The sequence below is a fragment of the Sphaeramia orbicularis genome, chromosome 7, assembly GCF_902148855.1.
Source record: "Sphaeramia orbicularis chromosome 7, fSphaOr1.1, whole genome shotgun sequence".
Lineage (NCBI taxonomy): Eukaryota > Metazoa > Chordata > Actinopteri > Kurtiformes > Apogonidae > Sphaeramia > Sphaeramia orbicularis.
In genome coordinates, this window is record NC_043963.1 from 1,402,904 (window position 1) to 1,426,362 (window position 23,459).

At 44.9% G+C, this 23,459-nt stretch overlaps 2 protein-coding genes across 6 annotated transcripts in view; one reads left to right on the forward strand and one right to left on the reverse strand.

Annotated features, from left to right (window-relative positions):
• The first annotated feature begins 1,154 nt into the window (after nucleotides 1-1,154).
• adrm1 (ADRM1 26S proteasome ubiquitin receptor) lies at nucleotides 1,155-12,672 on the forward strand. 5 transcript variants are annotated; one of them, XM_030138467.1, is made up of 10 exons: nucleotides 1,155-1,209; nucleotides 2,331-2,546; nucleotides 4,412-4,528; nucleotides 5,558-5,768; nucleotides 7,479-7,560; nucleotides 7,671-7,807; nucleotides 8,023-8,163; nucleotides 9,629-9,786; nucleotides 9,884-9,986; nucleotides 12,419-12,672. In XM_030138467.1, exons 1-10 carry the CDS (start codon nucleotides 1,165-1,167, stop codon nucleotides 12,502-12,504), a joined length of 1,296 nt encoding a protein of 431 aa, XP_029994327.1. In that variant the 5' UTR covers nucleotides 1,155-1,164; the 3' UTR covers nucleotides 12,505-12,672. The 5 variants fall into 5 exon arrangements, with proteins under 5 accessions (XP_029994327.1, XP_029994329.1, XP_029994328.1 ...); XM_030138469.1 differs by having other exon boundaries at nucleotides 8,029-8,163; XM_030138468.1 differs by having other exon boundaries at nucleotides 7,482-7,560.
• A 661-nt stretch (nucleotides 12,673-13,333) lies between these two features.
• LOC115421976 (laminin subunit alpha-5-like) overlaps nucleotides 13,334-23,459 on the reverse strand; it is a 50,798-nt gene continuing 40,672 nt past the window's right edge. Inside the window, 16 exon segments of the mRNA XM_030137996.1 lie at nucleotides 13,334-13,588; nucleotides 14,372-14,491; nucleotides 14,561-14,654; nucleotides 15,877-16,007; nucleotides 16,096-16,255; nucleotides 16,778-16,912; nucleotides 17,064-17,256; nucleotides 19,013-19,167; nucleotides 19,413-19,548; nucleotides 19,623-19,784; nucleotides 20,352-20,482; nucleotides 20,571-20,708; nucleotides 22,081-22,213; nucleotides 22,561-22,712; nucleotides 22,809-22,943; nucleotides 23,300-23,459. Coding sequence (XP_029993856.1) covers nucleotides 13,437-13,588; nucleotides 14,372-14,491; nucleotides 14,561-14,654; nucleotides 15,877-16,007; nucleotides 16,096-16,255; nucleotides 16,778-16,912; nucleotides 17,064-17,256; nucleotides 19,013-19,167; nucleotides 19,413-19,548; nucleotides 19,623-19,784; nucleotides 20,352-20,482; nucleotides 20,571-20,708; nucleotides 22,081-22,213; nucleotides 22,561-22,712; nucleotides 22,809-22,943; nucleotides 23,300-23,459 — 2,287 coding nt within the window. The 3' untranslated portion in view covers nucleotides 13,334-13,436.

Consider the following 23,459-nt stretch of genomic DNA (forward strand, 5'->3'; position numbering starts at 1 on the left):
TCCTTGTGCCAGTATCAACATTTCCTGAAATTTTCATCCAAATCCGTCCATAACTTTTTGAGTTATCTTGCACACAGACAGACAGACAGACAGACAAACCAACGCCGGCATAAACAGAACCTCCTTGGCGGAGGTAAAAATGATCCTGTCCCATATCTGCATTTGAATAAATATCTAAAAATACCGATACTGTACTTTTTAATATTGATACAGCATCGTGACATGAAATATCATGATATATTGCAGAACCGATATTTTCTAACGCCCCTAATGATCACATGACCTCAGCTGACAAACTGAAGCCAACAGCACCAGGTTCAACAGAACAACTCCAACCAAACCCACAGAACCACATCTGGACTAACAGTACCTTCCCTTAGAGCCTCCATCATTGTAGTTCTATTGGTTCCATGTGAACAGCTGGACCGGTCCAACTATGGAACTACAGGACTACAGCTGAAAATCCAACAGAACAGTTGGATCAGATAGAAATGGATCCAAACGCTAACACAAACCAAAGAAAACTACAGATTTACAACAGAAATGTCACAAATACAGGAAATACACTGGATCAGTGGAAAGATGACCATATCTGATCAACTTAGAGCAGGAGTTGGTAGATCAGCACAAATACAAATGAATGGGTTCTAACAGCACCATACTCAATGTTTGGAACTATTAGCGCCTCCAGGTCCATATTTCGTCCACTATTTTGTACAATGGGAGTCTATGGAAGGGCCATAACTCTGTTTTTAGAGCAGTAAACAAACTTCTGAGATGATTCAGCAAACAGGAGTTCAGAACCACACACGGAACAAATTCATGTGGACACATCAAACAAAATACAGTACTTTGGTAAAGCCTAAGAATACATTTTACCAATAACTGAATTCATGATTCCATTTTCTAAAATGAGAAATGCTCTGGTTTCTTTCTAACAGTAAAACACCAAACATTGTCATTATGTGCAGTATGGAAACTCTAAATTACTCACCTTTTTGTGACATTTCATGTACCAAAGGTTAATGAGTCGAGAAAATAACAGCAGGTCAAATTAATTAGTTTAGTTCTTTTAAACTCGATTACCTTGGCGCGAATTCGTCCCCTACCAAGATGGCTTTACGCTAACTTCCGTTTTGTTTCTACGTATACCGGAAGTTGTCCATGACGTCAGCTGTCATACCTAAAAGAAAAGAGAAGAAAAACTTCGTAAGTACAGGTCTGGGTAAATGTACATACTTTAACAGTTCATTTAAAAATTCCAAAACAAATAAATATGGTTAAGTAATTGAATTTCCTAAGTAACGGGTTACTTTTTCACCGTTTCAGGAAGTTATATCCACAGAACTGGGCTTTTGATTTTAGCCTCGTCACGGGCTAACGTTAGCATTGGCTACATTATGACCCAGCCGGAAATGTTAACGGCTAACAGCTGCTCTTATTAGCGTCGTATAATAAAGTTTGTTACACAAACGGGCACAAAAGTTCGTAACATCATTAATACTGTCACAGCTCGCCACCATCAAGGCTCTTCCATGTAGCAGCAGGAAATGTAAAGTTAAAACGATTTAGCATCTAAGTTCGTAAGCTACGTTAGCTCTTGTAGCTAACTTGGCTAACGCCTTGTACTTCATGCCAAAAGTTTCTAATTGTTCGAGTGTGTTTGTCTAAGGTTAAAACTTGAGCATTTTTGGGTTTGTGTATATATTTACCGAGGTTTCTGTAGAAGTCTGTGTAGGAGTGGAGTGAAACTCGCCAGGTTTCAGTAGTTGTCTGGAAACGGCTGTGTATGACCTGCTTCAGACTATTACCTGCCATTAGACCATGTTTTAACTTTAAACTTAGCATTATATACTTTAAAAATGTCATGAAATTTGGCCTTTAATTTTTGTTGTCTATAATGAAACCTTTTCAGCTATTTCTGATTAATTAGATATGATTAAAACCAAGCATCATAAATGTATATACTTTTTTGATCCCATTATCTATGATGTTTTAGTTTATTTTGTGTGAAAACAGTTCTCATACGGGGACATTAGGTTTATTTTCATGTGGAAAGGGTTTAAGCCCTGATTTATTCACCATTTGTAACACTATGTATTTCCCTCTGTCCATGTTGCTGAGCTCAGAATGTTCTTTAATTTGAGAGTTAGGGTTAATTCTTATTCCAAGCAGATCAGAAATGTCTTCCTGTTATGAAAGAGGCCTCTAAATATGGAGGATGTAACAGCGTAGTGAAATAGACTTTCAGATGGATCAGGACATGTAACAGGAGGAACGTGTACTTGGAAGAGTCTGTGTTTCACACTGTCTGACCTCTTCTTCCTCAGCTGAAGATGTCGTCCGGCGCTCTGTTTCCCAGTTTGGTGAGCGGCTCCAGAGGAAGCTCCAGTAAATACCTCGTGGAGTTTCGAGCTGGAAAAATGAGCCTAAAGGGGAATGTGGTGACGCCAGACAAACGTAAGGGTACGGTTTACATCCAGCAGTCGGATGACTCACTGATCCACTTCTGCTGGAAGGACAGGACCACCGGGAACGTAGATGATGTGAGGAACTCCATGATTTATCACACTTTCACAGCCAGACTATAGTAAAGCTCTGAAATGACTCAGTCTGTTTGGTTTTATATGTGCGTAAGTTCTCTGTTTGTGTAAATATTTTTGAAGATTTGACCAGAGTTCAGGGAGTTTTCTTTAGTTTTTCTCATTTTCCAACCTTTACTGTTGTTCATCCAGGGTCCCTTATTGTGCAAAGACATTCTATTCTTGTTATTGTTATTCAGTGTGTATGTAGTTTCCTGTTTTGTTTTTTTTTTGTTAGTTTCAATTCATTTCGAATATGCATCAAAACAAATTAATTCCATTTTAGTCCATAGAAATAAAATGGATTGCAAGGAAACATGAAAAATGTATACATATACAAAACAAAATATGACTTCATTTGCATATTTGAAAAGTAGTGGATGTCTGACTTATTGAATCCACCCCTTCTTGATTTGACAGCCTATCTTTTAGCTTCATATCAGCGTAAAGCTGGAGGAAAACTCGATTCCCTTGGATGTGTTCTAACTAGTTAACCTGACTTATCTTCACATACTTTCATACACACCTATATTGACACACAAGAAAAATGAATAAATAAATATATAAATACATCCTTGAAGGCAACACCAAATGAATACACAATAAAATAAACTGAACAACAACAGCAGTCAAACAAAACATAACAAACAAACCAACAGACAAATGAAAACCTCAGTCTCCCTGTGTTCATACTCAGACCTTCTACAGCACAGGTGTCAAACATGCAGCCGGTGGGGCCGAAACCGGCCCACTGAATGGTCCAGTGTGGCCCGTGGGATGAATTTGTGAAATGCAGAAATTACACTAATGATATTTACAATCAAGGATGTTAGAATCATTTTAGGTCAGTGCAATCTAAAGTGGTTCAGATCAGTAAAATACTATCATAACAACCTATAAATAATGAAAACTACAACTTTTTCTCTTTGTTGTAGTGTTAAAAAAAAAAAGAGTAAAATTTCACTAAAATGTTTAAATTTACAGACTAGCTTTTTACAAAAAATGTGAATAACCTGAAATTTCTTAAGAGAAGTATGTAGTATTGTACCAATATTCTGCCTCTTACTAAATGTTTTGTGTATTTGTAGATCCACTGTGATCTGTAAGTTGTGATGCACATGTATAAATGATAAACTAAGGTGTAATGTTGCTCAAATTGCACTGATTTTCTTAAGAATTTTCAGGTTCATATTTGTTCATGTTACGTTCAAGAACGTAACATGAGTAGATGTAAACATTTTCATTGCAGAATTTGACTTTTTTTCACTCAAAAACAGAGGAAAAAACTTTGGAGTTGACATTATTTATGAGTTCGTATCCTATTATTTATATTATTTTACTGGTCCGGCCCACTTTAGATCATATTAAGCTGAATGTGGCCCCTGAACTAAAATGAGTTTGACAGCCCTGTTCTACAGTTTTATTTTGTATATAAACCATGTCTTTAAACCTCTTTGTAAACTAGCTGATGTTTGGATCTTCTCTGAGCTCCACCTTCAGTCTGTTCCATCATTTTACTACAAATATTGAAACAGAAACTTTTCCTCATCGTTCTCACTTTCAGAGTTTTGAAATTAAGTGGTCCTCTTCATTCTTAAACCCCTTCCCTCTCTATGAATATTTTTCGGATATTTTCTGGTAGTCAAAATTGACTTGTACCAGCTTCCTAATTATTACAGTAACAATGAAAATAAGGAGCACACAAATAAGGAGTTCTGTGGGGTTTTTTTTTTTTCTGCCTCTGGTTTCCCTTTGGGCTGCGTCTGTTTGCATCAGAACACTCACTGTGTTTGTTTCTCGGCCTGGACGTCTTGTGTTTCCTCTTCCAGGACCTGATCATCTTCCCTGATGACTGTGAGTTCAAGAGGGTGAACCAGTGCACGACGGGACGGGTCTACGTGCTGAAGTTCAAGGCCGGATCCAAGCGGCTGTTCTTCTGGATGCAGGTCAGAGTCAGCAGCCTGTTCGGATTTAGACTGAGGCTGTTGTGTGGAGATGAGCTGAGACTGAAACAGGCCGCAGTGGAATCACTGTACCGTTTGACAGGCAATGATGCATTACACATCTGCTCCAACACACAGTGAACAGTGATGACGGGTGTGTTAGGGCCGCACGATCAATCCATCTGAATTCAAAACTGGATTATTTCATTAGGATGATGTTTTAGAAAGGGTAATTAGCAAATGGAATTTTATCTCTGGTGTTTCTGGGCCATGCGCCTCCGTGCTACCGTAGGCGCCTCCTCTGTTCTAACGTAGGCTCCTCCTTCAGGCTACCATAGGCTCCTTCTCTTTTACCATAGGCTCCTCCTCCGTGCTACTGTAGGCCCCTCCTCTTTTACCATAGGCTCCTCCTCCGTGCTACTGTAGGCCCCTCCTCTTTTACCATAGGCTCCTCCTCCGTGCTACTGTAGGCCCCTCCTCCGTTCTACCGTAGGCGGCTCCTCCCAACTGTGACAGCAGTCTCCACACACCATTACAAAATGGCGTTTGCTAAGGAGAGTGAGAAGTTCGCGGCTAAAAATAGCAAAAGCAAGTCGGTTGGGTGGAATTGCTACAGCTTCGAAATTTCCGATGACAACTAAACCATTCCTCATTGAAAACTCAGCCGAAGGCGTATCAGTCAAAGACAAATGCACAACTGACTTATTTCAGCTCCTCAAACATCATCACACACCAGAGTGGGAGGAGCAGGGTGTTGAATTATGGGGTGCAAATGAAAATGACAAGCTGGTTAAAACGCCATTGAAATCAACTTTTTAGAGGAAAAATCTGGATTTTATTTTTGGCCAAAAAGGTGCAGGCATAGTGTGTTAGATGTAAAACATGTGGAGCCACAGTTCAACTCAGAGCAGTTCAGTAAAACCTTCCAGTCGGGTGTTTTTGACGCACTGACCAGCAGAAGGTACACAGGTGAGTATTTGATCCATGTGTCACCACAGTATTCAGGCTGACAATGTCTGTTCCCTCCATCAGGAGCCGAAGACGGACAAAGACGACGAATACTGTCGGAAAGTTAACGAGTACCTGAACAACCCTCCCATTCCTGGAGCCCCGGGCAGCGGAGGAGGAAGTGGACATGAGCTTTCTGCTCTGGGAGGTGAAGGGGGGCTGCAAAACCTGCTGGGAAACATGAGCCACAACCAGCTGATGCAGCTGATCGGACCCACTGGACTGGGAGGACTGGGTGAGCACATACTCATACCCATCAACCGTTTCCATAGCAACGGCCCTTCATCCAGGCTGTCGGCTTCTCAGGCTCTTTATGTAGCGTCTGAAAATTAGGGTGTAAGAAAATATCAGTTCGGCAATATATCACAATATTCCATTTCACGATACTGTATTTTTCGTATCATATTTTTAGGTATTTATTCAAATGCAGATATTGTGGAGATTTATTTTTGTTTTTGTTTATATTTTATTTATTATTATTTAAATAATGTTAGTTCCTTTGTTGGTATTGCACAAAAATAATGTTCTGATGATAGTTCTGAACTAATAGAATATGAACATTTGAACAGGATCTTAAACTGTAATGTCTGTAAAACAGAATTTCAGTTTGAACACAAGAACATTTTGTGATAGAACATTAGATCCTGTTGAGATCAAATAAAAATATGTTTAGGATTTGCGCAGATTTCGGGTGTAATTCAATTATTCAGGGAAATAATAATTTTTAAAAAAAGAAACAATCAAAAAATTGCCTTTTTAACAGTATCATGATATGTCGTGATATATTGTGTCGTTATCCTAATATTGTGATTTGTATCGTATCACCAGATTCTTGTCAATACACAGCCCTACTGAAAATATAGGCGACCTCAGTGGTATTTGCATCTTTAGTTTTACGGAAAACGTCAAGAACATGGGTGAGAATTTGATGCCGTTGACGTCCAAATACAAACAAACTCCGTCCAAAACTCTGTGGTTTCAACCTGACAATGAGTTGGGACCTGCTATATCTACTCCACACCGATTGGCTGTTGAAACAGGTGATGGGCGTTACTTTACCAAACCTCAAGATCTGACAAATGTCGTCTCAGCCAATGAGGAGAGAGTTCACACAGATGCAGCTTTTCGTGCACATTCAACACACACACACACACACACACACACAAACATGTGCAGCAGCCAGTTGTGTTGTCAGATCAGGAACATCCACAGTCTGGTTTTGGTTCAGATGGGAGGTAGATCCACACCAAGGTTCTGATAGTTTTGGATTTTTCATTATAATTTAGTTTTATTTAGTTTAGACTTTTTTTTCTCTAATTCAGTTCGTTTTAATTTGTTTTTAGAGCAGGTTTGCTAGTTTTCATTTTTTTCTAAATGCTTAGTTTTAGTTTAGTTTTAGTATTAATTTTAGTTCAGTCGTCTCTTTTCTCTTCTTCTCTGTGGTCGTATTCAAATAAATCCCAGACAGGACTCTGCTGCTTTCTCCCAACTTTAGTCTCCATGTTTCCAGATAGAGTGGGGACCAGAAGACGACTGGAAACCACAAGTGAACACAAGTGACGGATCAAAAAATGGTGCCGTTAGCTAAAATTGCTAGAGTGAAAGACAAATCGCTTTCGTATCAATCGGACATTGACAAAGACAAAAACAAAGGGAATTTTATCCATAATTTTTATCTGTTTTAGTTAGTTTTGTAAGAACACAATACATTTTCAGTTAGTTATCTTTTTTTTTCCTTTTAATCACAGTTTTTATTTATTTCAGTTAACGAAAATGTTTTTTCAATTCTAGTTTCGTCATTTCATTAGTTTTCGTTAACGATAATAACCTTGATCCACACCACATTCATACCGGTCTGAACAGGATCTGGAGAAGGGCTCGGATAGAACCGGTTGAAAACGGCATGAGTCAGGTTTGTGGTTTTTAACCATGTGCTTTGTCCAAGGAGGTCTGGGAGCTCTAGCAGGACCAGGACTGGCAAACCTTCTGGGCAGCGGTGGACCAGCAACAAGCAGCTCCTCATCCAGGTGAGACCTGAGCCAGAACCTGATGCGGATCAGTAACGGCCCCTGACATTTACACTGAAATACTCTAAAATCCTCCTGTTCTTTACCCGCTGGCCCCTCCCCCTCCTCAGCTCTCGTAGCCAATCGGCAGCGGCCGCTCCATCTTCGGGCGGAGCGTCCAGACTGAGCTCCTCCCAGACTCTGAATCCTCCAGTGGCTCCTGCTGCGTCTGCGGTGTCCCCGACCGGAGGAACCCCGTCCACACCAGGTTCAGTACCAGAACCAGAACCCTGTCAGCCCATTCATGCTCAGTGTTAAACACACATGTCCACAGACGCAGTGTCCTGTCTGTCCTCTGTCTTCATTACGTCTGTGTGTCTGTCCTCTGTCTTCATTACGTCTGTGTGTCTGTCCTCTGTCTTCATTACGTCTGTGTGTCTGTCCTCTGGTGGGGGTCCACTAACTTGTCCTGTCCTGTCCTGGTCTCAGCCTCAGCTCAGACCCCTGTGGCGCCCCCCTCTGGTGGAAGTCCAACTCCTCATCAGCCCATCCAGCTCAGTGACCTGCAGAGCATCCTGGCCACCATGAACGTCCCAGCAGCGGCGGCGGCTCAGGGACCAGCAGGTCGGTACCGGTGCCGCTCCGCTATCCAGACAAACCGTTATTTCTTCATTTGCTGGTTTAGTGTCAGTGCAGCTCAGTGAAACTCCTCCCCCAGTCACAGAACAGATACCGACATTGATGCTGCCTTCACGTGCTGTGGGAATGATGGTAAATACTAATTAAAACTCAAAAATTTGGGCATGAACGCCCCCTCATGACATATTTTCCACTTGAGAACAGGGAAAACATGTCGATCCATAAGATGAAAATGAAATGACCTTTGACCTTTTTAACATGGCAGAGAGCAACAAGGGGTTCACGGTCAGTGATAAGCAACGGTGTCATTAATGTTTTGCTGCTGTTCGGTCCATGAACACGTCCAAAACGGTTTTATCCAACTATCAGCTCACCATAAATGACATTTCAGACAATTTTCATTTCGCTATGACAACAAAAAGACATGAACACAACACACTGGTAATTTCAGATTCACAAACGGAAAGGATGGACTTCCTGACAGCACCTGAAGGCAGCATGAGTCACAATGGAAGTCAATCCCTTAGTGCACTGGTGTCAAACATACGGCCCGGGGGACCAAAACTGGCCCGCTAAAGGGTCCAGTCCGGCCCGTAGGATGAATTTGTGAAATGCAAACATTATACTCAAGATATTAACAGTCAATCCTTTTACTTTAGGGCCCATATAAAGCCTCACGTGGGTCAGATCAGTAAAATACTACCATAAAAACCTTCGAATAATGACAATTCCAAATTTTTCCCTCTGTTTTAGTGTAAAAAAGTGAAATTACACAAAAATGTGTAAATATACAAACTAGCCTTTCACAAAAAATATGAAAAACTGGAAATGTCCTAAGAGAAGTAAGTGTAATATTACCAATATTCTGCCAGTTACTAAAATATTTTGTGTATTTGCAGATCCATTGTGATCTGTAAGTTGTAGTGCACATTTACAAATGATAAGCAGAGGCAAAATAGAGTTAAAATATCACTTATTTTGTGTTGTCACTAGTTTTATTTACTTATTTAATCCCTTGTTTTATGTTTGGTGTACGGCACTTTGGCCTGCTGTAAAGTTCTTAAAGTGCTTTATAAATAAAGCTGGTATGGTATGGTATGGTATTTTTCTTAATAAATTTCAGTTTTTTCATGGTTGTCCCTTTTCCAAGGGAATGTTTATAGATGTAAATGTTTCCATAATGTAATTTTACTTTTTTCACTATAAAACACATTGAAATGTTTGGAGTTGGCATTATTTGTATATTATTATGCTATTAATTTACTGGTCCGGCCCACTTCAGATCAGATTGGGAGGATATGGCCCCTGAAGTAAAATGAGTTTGACACCCCTGCCTTAGTGTAACTGTAGAAACTATAACTATTGACTTCAACAAGACAGAATGAAGGACACATGTCCAACTATCAGGAGAACTAACCCGCCCCCCCCCCCCCCCCCGGTGTTCCTCCAGTGGACCTGGCCAGTGTTTGCACCCCAGACATGATGGCTCCCATCCTGGCCAACGCTGAGGTCCAGCAGAGGCTGCTGCCTTTCCTGCCCAGTGGAGAGAGTTTACCCCAGAATGCAGACGAGATCCAGAACACACTGAGTTCTCCTCAGTTCCAGCAGGTAGGACACACACACTGCAGCGGCAGCAGGTCCTGACAGTCCGGCCCCGGTGACCTCTGACTGACCCCCCCTCAGACTGACCCCTCCTCTGTTCCAGGCCATGAGTATGTTCAGCAGCGCCTTGGCCTCTGGACAGCTTGGACCACTCATGAGTCAATTTGGTCTGCCAGCCGACGCTGTGGACGCCGCCAACAGAGGAGGTGAGGTGCACGCGCACGCACGCACGCGCACACACACACACACACACACACACACACCTGAATTTGAACCCTCCAGCTGCTGCACAACTATCTTTAGATTCATTTGGACGAAACTCCAGTGGATTTATACAACCTGTTTGAATTCCTTCTTAATTAGTTCCATCTATAACTAGTTCCTTCTATAACCCTTTGCACATTATGTCACGCTCTGTTCGCGCCGCAAATGAGCGCCATGACAGACAGCAGAAGTGCCGCACTGCACACTGGACCGTAAACCGGCTAATATTGAATTTGATCTGAAGGTTCTGGTTTTGTTTTTTTTTAACCTGCTTTCCATGTCCAGTGGTCGCACAGAACAGTTCTATCCATGGTTTCAGCTGGTTCCAGACAGAGCCTGGGTCTGATGGACCTGGGTTCCAGATAGAGCCTGAGTCTGATGGACCTGGGTTCCAGACAGAGCCTGGGTCTGATGGACCTGGGTTCCAGACAGAGCCCGAGTCTGATGGCCCTGGGTTCCAGACAGAGCCTGGATCTGATGGACCTGATATTATAGATAGAACAGGCTCTGTTTGGGTCCATAGCATTAGCATTAGCTCCACCTAATGCTAGCTAGGTGGTAGACTGGGTTAACTCCTATGATCCACTGTGTTCCAGGGTCTGTCATCAGTCCCTTCAGTATTAGCTCTGTTCTAGTGTCTGCCTTTGGACCAGCTACACAATGTTCTATGAAATACTGTTCTTGTCCTGATGCTGTTCCATCTGTTCTAGTGGTGGAACTGTACATATGACTGTGTGTAGATCGTACAAAGGCAGACACTTCAACAGCAGAGCTAATACTGTGGGATACTGACGACACACTAACATTATTACACAGTGTCAGTTCTTTACAGCTGCTTTTGGTTCCAGTCTGTTTGAGTTTGGATGGCATGATGAGGAAACATGTTCAAAACATACACAGCTAGCTAGCTAACGTTAGCTGTATCTGACCTTTACCATTATGAGATCCATTCCTCTGCCGTGAGCGCAGTACAGCGACTGGGGAATCGAACCTGAGACTAAGAACTGGGATCATCCAGACTTTAGTCTGCTTTAGATCACACCTGTGTATGGGGACACTGCATTTAGAACAGAATGGGGCAGATGGTGTGCTTTAAACTCTGGTAGACTGGAGGATTTTGCTAGATCCGTAAACACATCAGGAGGGAGAAGGTATGGGTCAGTAGCTAGCCCTGCTGTCGCTAACTTCTCCAAATAGCGTTCTTTGTGCCGTCCAGTAAGGTGAGTCCCTTCGCAGGACTACTCCAAAACTTTATTTTCAGTGCTGTAGACAGAATCTGTTGCTCATTCTTTTGTTTGTTGTGTTGCTTTTGCCATCACCATGGAACTGAACCCCTAGTCACGTGATAACTGTGACGTTGGTGCAAAGGGTCAATAATTAGTTCCGTCTATAACTAATTCCATCTATAATTAGTTCTGTCTATAACTAGTTCCATCTATAACATTTGCACATATAAGGTCCTGAGGTGGCTCGTGCATTTAAAGGGCCAATGCTCCAAACCACCTTTGTGGTGTCATTAGTCATTAATAGGGTTGAAGATGGACCTGTGGAGTTGAATGAATGAAGAATTCAGAGCCAAACAGAGCATTTACAGTTTATGGAGACCACAGGGAAATGAGGGAAAATGAAACATTTAAAAAGGACTAATGTCACTGCCTTAAGTTTGATCTGTATTTGAAATATAGAAGCCCATTTCCACCAGTAAAAAAAAATCTAAAAATTATGATCAAAGTCAAATTCATCTCTCTCATAATTTTGACTTTTCCAGACTTTTTTTTGTTTGTTTTTCTGGCGGACCTTGGCTTCCGTAGTTAAAGGTGTGTCAGACCGATTGGACGGTGCAGTTTCTTCTTCTGTGTCATAAATAGGAATGTAACAATATGAAAATTTCATATCATGGTTTTTGTGACCAAAATTATCACTGTTGTCATTATTATCGTGGTATTGTTGAAATGCGCTAAAATTTTCATAAAGTACTTATACACACACTGAAATAATTTAACCAAGTTGTATTTTTGAAAATAAATAAATAAATAAAATAATAGGCACAATGTACTTTCTGTTGCAGAAACATTCAAATATTATCATGTAAACATCAAACATACAAATGTACATTAAAGATGGAACCTTATGGACACTGTTTAACCATTTTCCATATGAAGTTTGAGTTGTTTTAGTTTCTTTTTCATAGATAGTGCCCCCCCCCCCCCCCCTTTCAAAGTGCGGTAATCAAACATGGTTATCATGTTAGTTAGAATTTAAATGGTAATACTAACCATTGGGAATTTTACCGCGGTTTATCGTTGTACCGGTAATCATTACATCCCTAGTCATAAATGGATGTGCTTGTCTCACCTCTGGTTTGTTTTCTCAGATGTGGAGGCGTTTGCTCGGGCCATGCAGAGCGGAAAAGAGTCCAAAGACAAGAAGGATGACGAGGAGGACATGAGTCTGGACTAGACCGCGTCCAAACTGGACCAGAGGTGATGGAGTCTGAACCTGGTCCTGAACCTGGGTCTGAACCCGGGTCTGAACTGGAGGAGTGAATTGTCTTTGAGTATTACGACAGAACCCAGTAGGAGCTTCTGTCGTTCTTTTCCTAATAAAATCAAACCCACAGACAAATGATGCAGATGTGAAAGAAAACATTTATTCAGAAACATGTAGAGGACGGGGATGAGGGGGACAGGGGTGAGGGGGGTGGACGTGGATGGGGGGTGAGGACGTGGACGGGGGTAGGACTTGTGGTGTTTCCATTACCATAGGTGCACAGGGGTGTGGTTACAGGTCGTCCACTCTGGATTAAATCAATAAAATTCAACTGGTTCAAAGCGTTGGATGGTGAAACTTTAATCCACACAATCACTAATGTGTATTTGGAATAATTCAACTCTGGCTTTAACGTCTGTCCAATCAGCTGACTGAACGCCTTTAACCCCGTTTCTGTGGACATGTGGGCGTGGTCGTTCAGATCAGCTGTTTGTGGGCGTTAACTGCGGTGGGTTTAAGTGATTCCTCGAAAACATCCCAAATATGAAGTAGACGTTTGTAATAAATATTCAGATACAGGTTTAAATGATCAACAGTAACATGACACCGCCCACCACCAGGGATATGACTGAGAAAAGGGGAGGAGCCTGTCTGTGTCCGTCATGTGTCTGTCTGTTGTGTGTGTCTGTCGTCCGTTGTGTGTCTGTCTGTCTGTCTGTGCGTCTGTTGTGTGTCTGTCTGTCTGTCTGTGCGTCTGTTGTGTGTCTGTCTGTCTGTTGTGTGTGTCTGTCTGTGCGTCTGTTGTGTGTCTGTTGTGTGTGTCTGTGCGTCTGTTGTGTGTGTCTGTCTGTTGTGTGTGTCTGTCTGTTGTGTGTCTGTTGTGTGTCTGTCTGTCTGTGTGTCTACATGTGTGGACATCCGTGCGTCCCCACCGCTCCGTGCACCCTCAGTGGTTTGGACAACGCTGTGACCCTGCGGTCGATGCTGACTTTGCGGATGCATCCATGGAATGGCGTCAGAGCGGACAGTGAAGCATGGACCAGGCCGACGCCCCCTGGTGGAAAACAGAGGAACAGGTCACAGAACAGGCCCCGCCTCCAAAGACTAAGCTCTGAACCACACTGACCCCCTTCACTCCAATAATGCTGCGTTTCCACTATGTGGTATCGACTCGACTCGGCCTTTTTCCGTTTCCATGACGAAAAAGGACCTGGAATCTGGTACCTGGTACTAGTTTTTTGGTATCACCTCCACCGAGGCTCCAGGACTGGAGACCAGATACTAAAAGGTGATGTGTAAACACTGCAGACCACTGATTGGTCAGAGAGTTGTCTGTGTGACCCGCCCTTTTACAAAAAACAGATGCAGAAGTTTGCAGTAAATATAGCGGTAGGTTAATCTACATGATGACAGTCTGTAAAACTACACCATGGTCAGAGGAGGTTCAGTCTTTGATGGCCGATGTAAAAATTCAGCATGAGTTTGACGAGACAACACGCAACAATCAAGTTTATCAGCAACTCTGAGCAGACAATGCAGAAGTAACACACCGCATCGCTATGACGACCAGGTACTGGAAAGTGGGTAGTATCCTGTAATGGAAACGGTCTCCAGAAATAGGACCTGGTACCAGAGTCGAGTCGACGTGGAACCGCAGCATAAGTGTCATCCATCAGCTGTGATGCGTTCACAGTCCCCTCAGAAACAGGAACATCCATAAACCCAGGTTCTGTCTGCACCTGCTCTGTTTGACTTTAGTTTGGTTTAGTTGGAGTGTGGTCAGCTGAGGAACAGAGCCCCCCCCCCACATCAGTGTGTGTTCTGTAGTTCTACCCACCGGTAGTTCCTCCCAGGTACACAGTCTCCCTAGTCCCTGTGAACCGGTTCTGTTTGGGGCCCACGCTGTGTTCTCCAGTCGAGTCCACGTGGAGCTGCAGGACGTTGTCCTTCTTCACCACTGAGACGACAACACAGGACATTTACAAGTGGACGGAGACACAGTTTCAGTTTCAGGACTTGAACCCACCTGTGATCGTGTGCCAGCGTCTGTCACATAACGGTTCTTCAGGGGTTAAAGAGGCGGAGAATTCACCTGTTCCAGAGTTCACAAACACCTGCACCTGCACCGACACAGACACTGAGTCAGACCCACTACAGGCAGGTCACATGTTTAAAGGGCGGGGTCATTTGGCAGGTCACATGTTTAAAGGGCGGGGTCATTTGGGAGGTCACATGTTTAAAGGGGGGGGTCATTTGGCAGGTCACATGTTTAAAGGGCGGGGTCATTTGGCAGGTCACATGTTTAAAGGGCGGGGTCATTTTCACAGGTGTCCACCACAGCTCCTTCTGACTGCAGTTCCAGCCACATCTACAGGAAAACCTCTACTCAGGAGGAGCTTCACCAGAGTTTTATCCACATGAAGGGACGTCGGACACAAAGATGAAGATGTTTGAAAAGCTTCTACTGGAGGACAAACAAATACTCGTGGACCTGCAGTCTGTCTGAGAACAGATGCACATTTGAGTTTGGACAGAAACTTTTATTTTTCTGACTGGATCATCTGTCAGTAACTTTGGCCTGAATATGAAAAATAAATCAATAAAATCACAGAATTAGAATTCAACCACTTCAACTCAAATTCAAGCACATTTTAGACCTTCAACACAACAAGGATTTCAAGCACCTGGACCAGCCCTGAACAGTGTCAAACATACGGCCTGTGGGCCAAAACTGGCCCGTTAAAGGGTCCAAAACTGGCCCACTAAAGGGTCCAAATGATTTTAAATCAGTTTAGTTCAGGTTCTACATTCAGAGCCATATGATCTAAAGTGGACCAGAACCAGGACAAAAACATAAATAATGACAAATACATATTTTCTGTTCTAGTGTTAAAAAAAAGGGTCAATTATATGAAAATGTTTCCATTTTAAACTCTCCTTTAAAGACATGAATAATCTGAACAAATATGAAACATGAAAAGTGTCATTTTTACTGATATTCTGCCTGTTTTGACATGTTTGATGTTTGGACTTTATGTGATAAACATATTCTTATTGAAATGACACTTATTTCAGCTTCTTCTGTTTTTCATGGATCGTTGGTGAATGTCAACAGTTTCAGGTCAGTTTCCTTTTTCACTGTAAACCACAGTCAGAGGTTTGGACTGGACTTCATTTACAGGTGGTTCTGTTAGTATTGGTCCAGTCCGGTCTGGTCCGTTTCAGATCCTACTGGGACCGCTCAGATCACTGAACCCATTATTTCTGACTATGAAACCATGTTCTCAACCTCTGAAAAGTCGGACCAGTTCTAACCTCAGGGTCCAAAGGTTCAGGTCTTACCTGTCCCTGGTTTAACACCACAGTCAGATGCTGGTCAGGTGATGTCCCAGCATGCAACAGGAGCCCTGAGTGGGAGACGGGCCGGACGTCCAGCTGGACCTCCAGGTCCCGACCCAGAACCAGGGACTCATCTGGAACCAGAGACCAGGACATGGTTGGGTTAGGGTTCTGCTGCGTCTGCCTTGAACCTCAACAGGTGGTTCTAGAAGGTCAACGTACCGATGGCCATGTGTCCTCCGTCTCCAGAGAAGTAGACTCCAGCCTGAAGGGGGTTCTGGAAACATGGGACGGTCCCCTGGCTGAAGGACGGAGGTCCCGCTGGGACCTGGTCCACTGTCAGGTCTCTGATGCACCCGATGAAGCCACCAGAACCCAGAACCTGGACCAGGGTCAGACAAGAACCTCCATTACTTCATCAAAGTCAGTGTTTTAGTTCAACAGTGTGTTCAGCAACAGGGGCCGAAGAACACAACAACAATAACAACAACAATAACAACAACAACAGTCAGTGCATAGTGAAGCGCCTGCTGGTTGAATGTTTGCAGGTTCTGGTGGAACGTCTTCAGCTGTGGTTCCAGAACCTTCTGGGTCCAGGTTTACTGGAAGTTCATAAACTCCATCTGATCCAAACTCAAATGCATTCATTCAGGTTTTTGAATCTTTTACATCCTTTTTTCACCCTTTCCATAGTTTTGACCTTGTGTTTTTCTTCGGACAGTTTCATACGTTCATGTCAGGATCAGCTGGAGCTGCCGGTTCTAAAAGCCCAGCGGATCGGACCCAACAGAACCGCCTTTTTGGACCACATGGTAGATTAGACACATCATGTCCTATATGTACCCTATAACACGGTACCAGGTGCAGTACCATACTGTATGTTGTACTGTATCACTTGTTTTACCGTCGGTGAGGGCGGAGCTCCTCCGATGTACAGCGGTCCAATGAGGCGGCTTCTGTCTCCTGTGATCCTCTTGGACTGAACGCTGACTCCATCCATGATCAGACTGAGTTTGTCTCCTTCACGTTTAATAAAAACCTGACGACACAAAAGAAAAACGACCTCAGATACAGGAAACCACCATGAAACACGACACCGCCTCTGTTTGGCCACGCCCACACCTAAACGAAGGCTCGACTTTAACTGTTTTCAACCAGTTCCACTGTTAGATGGTGTCATGTGACCTCACCGTGTGCCACTGGTCGTCGTCATACTTCCTGCGGCTGCGGAGGCTGACCTTCCTCTTCCCTCCGTCCAATAGAAGCAGCAGGTGTCCGTCTGACACGCTCAGTGAGAGGACGGCGGCCCCACGGCGCCCCCCAGAGGACCGGAGCACCGCCCCCTCAGACGAGTTGATCCTCAGAGACATGGAGATGTGAGGCCTGAAGTATAAGTACACACACTGAAGTACAAGTACGCACACTGAAGTACAAGTACGCACACTGAAGTACAAGTACACACACTAAAGTACAAGTGCGTACACTGAAGTACAAGTACACACACAAAAGTACAAGTACACACACTGAAGTACAAGTACACACACAAAAGTACAAGTACACACACTGAAGTACAAGTACGCACACTGAAGTACAAGTGCGTACACTGAAGTGCAAGTACACACACTGAAGTAAAAGTACACACTAAAGTACAAGTACGTACACTGAAGTACAAGTACACACTAAAGTACAAGTACGTACACTGAAGTACAAGTACACACACTAAAGTACAAGCACGCACACGTAAGGTCTAGTGCAGGGGTCGGCAACCTTTAACACTCAAAGAGCCATTTCGACCCGGTTTCCACAGAAAAGACAACACTGGGAGCCGCAAACACTTTTTGACATCTGAAATGAAGATGTTAGCCTATATATACCGTAAATTCTGGACTATAAGCCGCTACTTTTTTCCCATACTTTAAACACAGCAACTTATACTCCGACGCGGCTTATACAACGATTTTACCGGTACCACGGCTTGGTGCCGCGCACCTCGGTGGTGCCGCTAGGTGCCGTTACACCGCCGTACCATGGCTCGGTGCCAGGTCCCGTGGCACCGCGGTGGTGCCTCAGCTCGAGGTGCCGCGGCACCGGTGGCACCCAGTTGTGGCACCGTGGTGCCATGGCACCTGACACCGAGCCATAGTACTGCAGTGCCACGGCACCTAGCGGCACCAATGATGCCATGGCACCTGGCATCATTAACTGTTCTATTTTCTTCAGATATTTTTCTTTTCTTAGATTTCTCCATACTTGGCCTACCTGGGGTTGAAAGTCTCGATAAATGTACGGCGTTTTGGCGGGGAGTGTGACGCATATTTTGAGCGACGAAAAATACTATATATATATATATATATATATATATATATACATATATATATATATATATAATTTTATTTTAATATTTCGAGATCACAATAATCTTACAATTTACAACTACAATTAAACAAACACAAATAAAATACTTTGTTCAGATATTGTGCAGTTTTGGTGTCACAGGGCATTCTGCGCATGCCGGCTGCTGGCTGACACGTCAAGTGCTGTCAGACGTCTCTGAAGAAGGCGAATGCTGATCACCGAAATTGCACAAGGTCTGAAGAAAGAAGTTAAAAACTTTGACTTAATAAGAAGACATGATACACGTTTTTGAGACAAATAACATACACTTCAATCAGACACTTATAATTTATTTTCCCAAGCCACGCAGAGCCGCAACAGAAGGATGAAAAGAGCCGCATGCGGCTCCGGAGCCGCGGGTTGCCAACCCCTGGTCTAGTGGATGTGGTTCTTGGTCTAGTGGATGTGGTTCTTGGTCTAGTGGATGTGGTTCTTGGTCTAGTGGATGTGGTTCTTGGTCTAGTGGATCTGGTCTTGGTCTAGTGGATGTGGTTCTTGGTCTAGTGGATCTGGTTCTTGGTCTAGTGGATGTGGTTCTTGGTCTAGTGGATCTGGTCTTGGTCTAGTGGATGTGGTTCTTGGTCTAGTGGATGTGGTTCTTGGTCTAGTGGATCTGGTCTTGGTCTAGTGGATGTGGTTCTTGGTCTAGGTCTAGTGGATGTGGTTCTTGGTCTAGTGGATGTGGTCTTGGTCTAGTGGATCTGGTCTTGGTCTAGTGGATCTGGTCTTGGTCTAGCGGTCTCACATTGAGTTTCCGGATCCCAGGAGTTCGTCGTATCTATGGAAACTGTGTGAAGATCCGCTGAAGTGGAACGCTCCGGGTTCCTGATCCGACAAATCGGCCCGACACGACTCTCTGGTGTTTCTGCTGCGAGACCCTGACGGCTTCCGATGTTTTCCCTGAGGACGAGAGAACGTCAGCTGATGGTGTTTACATTTGTCTGATGTTTACGTTGATTGTCTGTTTACAACGTTTGTTGTTTATGTTTGTTATTGTTGTTTACCTTCTGTTTGTCTGACATTTCCATTGTTTGTCTGTTGTTTACCTTCAGTTTGTTGTTGTTTACTTTCTGTTTATCAGTTGTTTGTTTGTTGTTGTTTACCTTGTGTCTATTGTTGTTTACCTTGTGTCTATTGTTGTTTACCTTGTGCTTGTTGCCCTGTTTGGACACAGTTGCTGCTCGGATCTGCTGGGGCTTCTTGGCTGCAGGACAGTCCATGGGAACGTTGACGTTCTCTTTGACTTTGAGCAGATTCAGAACCATCTGAGGACTGGTGTCCCTGAACGCAACAAAAACACACATTTAAACAAACGTCAACCGAGAAAAGACAGAGGAGGACGGAGAGGCTCTGACCTCCGTACGAAGACGTTACTGATGCATCCCGTCAGGTTCCTGAGGCTGTAGTCTGGAGTTCCACCCAGGAACGTGGTTTCACCTGAAGGAGGAGGAGGTCCAGGTCTGAGCACAACAGTGTCCTTGGACTTCTGCAGGACGTCATCCATGTAGAAACGCATCCTGAGGAGACGGAGACAGAGGTAAGACTGGGACAGCAGCACCATGGGGGGGGCAGAGGAAAGAGGGGAAAAAACAGAAGAGGGGAAGAAAGGAGAAAAAAGAAGGGAAAAAGAGGGAAGAAACAGGAAAAACTGCAAAATGGGGAAGAAACGGGAAGAAAGAGGGGAAAAAAGAGGGAAAAAATGAAAAAACTGGAAAAAAAGAGGGAAAAATGGGGAAAAAACAGGATAAAAAAGGGGGAAAAAAACTGGAAAAAAGACGGAAAATGGGAAAAAACTGGAAAAAAGAGGGGAAAAAAGAGGGAAAACTGGAAAAAAGAGGGAAAAAAATATGGGGGGAAAGGAAACAACAGGGAAAAAATAGGGAAGAAACGGGAAAAACTAGAAAAAATTAGGGGGAAAAAAAGGGTAAAATAACAAGAAACATTAGGGAACAACAGGAAAAAAACAGGAAACAACAGATAAACAACAAAAATAAATGCGTGACACGAACATGTCACGCAACAGGACGACAGACATGAATAATGAAAGGAGGCAGAAGTGGACAGGAGGAGGTCAGAACGTGCACCCGTTGACGTTGTTGTAAATTGCGACGTAGTGCGTGTTGTCGTCGTTGTACGTCTTCTGGCTCCTCCGCTGATTGTTTCCCGCTCTGACCACTACATGCCCGTCTTGCAGAAACACCTGACACTCTCCTTCCTGTTAAAGACAAACCAACGACGGCCACAGATGAAGACGGAGCGGTGGGGTGGGGGTGGGTGAGGGGGGTGTTGGGGGGCGGACCCACCTGATCCCAGTGGTAGAACATCAGCCCCTCCTTCTGCTCCGTCCTGAAGCTGAAGCCGGCGTAGAAGTTGTTCCTGAGGGTGGGGACGTTGGACAGAGTCAGGTAACTCTGACCGGAGAAGTGGGCCTCTCGAGCCACCTGGACAAAGACACAAGGACAAGTGGACGGTCACACAAGGACCAGTGGACGGTCACAGAGACCAGTGGACGGTCACACAGGGACCAGTGGACGGTCACAGAGACCAGTGGACGGTCACACAGGGACCAGTGGACGGTCACACAGGGACCAGTGGACGGTCACAGAGACCAGTGGACGGTCACACAGGGACCAGTGGACGGTCACACAGGGACCAGTGGACGGTCACACAGGGACCAGTGGACAGTCACAGGGACCAGTGGACGGTCACAGGGACCAGTGGACGGTCACACAGGGACCAGTGGACGGACACAGGGACCAGTGGACGGTCACAGAGACCAGTGGACGGTCACACAGGGACCAGTGGACGGTCACACAGGGACCAGTGGACGGTCACACAGGGACCAGTGGACAGTCACAGGGACCAGTGGACGGTCACAGGGACCAGTGGACGGTCACACAGGGACCAGTGGACAGTCACAGGGACCAGTGGACAGTCACACAGGGACCAGTGGACGGTCACAGGGACCAGTGGACAGTCACACAGGGACCAGTGGACGGTCACAGAGACCAGTGGACAGTCACACAGGGACCAGTGGACGGTCACAGGGACCAGTGGACGGTCACAGAGACCAGTGGACGGTCACACAGGGACCAGTGGACGGTCACACAGGGACCAGTGGACGGTCACAGGGACCAGTGGACGGTCACAGAGACCAGTGGACGGTCACACAGGGACCAGTGGACGGTCACACAGGGACCAGTGGACGGTCACAGGGACCAGTGGACGGTCACAGAGACCAGTGGACGGTCACACAGGGACCAGTGGACGGTCACACAGGGACCAGTGGACAGTCACAGGGACCAGTGGACGGTCACAGGGACCAGTGGACGGTCACACAGGGACCAGTGGACAGTCACAGGGACCAGTGGACAGTCACACAGGGACCAGTGGACGGTCACAGGGACCAGTGGACGGTCACACAGGGACCAGTGGACGGTCACACAGGGACCAGTGGACGGTCACAGAGACCAGTGGACAGTCACACAGGGACCAGTGGACGGTCACAGGGACCAGTGGACGGTCACACAAGGACCAGTGGACGGTCACAGAGACCAGTGGACGGTCACAGGGACCAGTGGACGGTCACACAGGGACCAGTAGACGGTCACACAAGGACCAGTGGACGGTCACAGAGACCAGTGGACGGTCACAGGGACCAGTGGACGGTCACACAGGGACCAGTGGACGGTCACAGGGACCAGTGGACGGTCACACAGGGACCAGTGGACGGTCACACAGGGACCAGTGGACAGTCACAGGGACCAGTGGACGGTCACAGGCGTCCACTCGGACAGAGGCGTGTGTTCGTACCAGCAGGTCGCTGTCGCAGCCGAAGCTGACGCCGGAGCTCTTCATCCTCTTCAGGTCGATGTGTGAGGTCAGAGCCTTCACGTTCCGGAAACAGCCTTTTAATGAAGCCTGGTTCAAGAACAGAGGCTTCAGCCTGAAACACACACACACACACATACAAACACACAAATACACACAAACAAACACACACACACAAATACACACAGACAAACACACACACGCACACACACACACAGGGTTTATGGAGGACACTGAGGCCGTTGCAGGTCTTTTATAGACTCTACAGCTGTGGACACTCCTGTTACCATGACGACCATGATCTGAACTGTTTCTACTGCAGATGTTTTTGTTCTTTATTACATTTATGAAAATGACACTTGATCTGTTTGGTCTGATTTAATCTACTTCAGTCAGTTACATGGACATGGTCTGTCCTCTGGGTGGTCTGTAGTGGGTGTGTCTGTAGTGGGCGTGTCTTACGCCTCAGGCATGTGACTCTCTGGGACTCCGCCCAGGAAGTAGCTGCCGTTGAATGGTGGGATGTTGCTGCTGAACTGTTCGATGTACAGGGACTTCCGGTCGTTCCTCACCACCACACGGTTCTGCGGCGAGCGCAGGATGATGATCTCCAGCTGCAGAGACCAGACAACAGTTAGACCAGGGACACGTCTGGACTGGTCCGCTACGGGACGAAGACGGGAATGTGAGGATGCGTGCCATCACCGTACCGCTTTGGTATCGCCGTCGCTGATCTTCAGGAGGTCAGAGTTCGGGTCCTTTGGCTGGAACTCCAACATTTTCCCATCGAAGTCGTAGTAAACCTTCAACTTGCCCTGTCTGACCGCCAGACACAGGAACTTATCCTGAAGGAGGTGAAAGAGGAGGTGAAAGAGGAGGACAAAGAGATGAGTGAGTTGGAGTAAAGGGTTCACAAATAAAGATTAAAGAACAAACAACAAAGAAAAAGTGAATAAATATATAAAATAAATGAATAAAACAAATTTACAAAATTAACTCAAATGAACGAAGTGAAGATAAAATAATAAAATATGTTTGTTTGGTCTGAATCATGAATCAACAAAAAGCAACTTAGCAAAGAACATCCCATAATAACTGACAGTACTAGTACTACACACAATACTGTAGTACTAGTAGTACACACAGTACTAGTAGTACACACAGTACTAGTGGTACACACAGTAGTGTGTACTGTGTGTACCTGGTTGTGCAGCAGCAGTAGGATCCCGTTGTGTGAGATCAGTTTCACTTCCTGGTCGAAGCGCTGCGTGTGAGCCGCTGCGATGGGGATCTCAGCGAAGCCGGTGCCGTCGAAGTACGCAGCGTCATTCACCCAGGCCTGAGTCAACAACGGCTTGGAC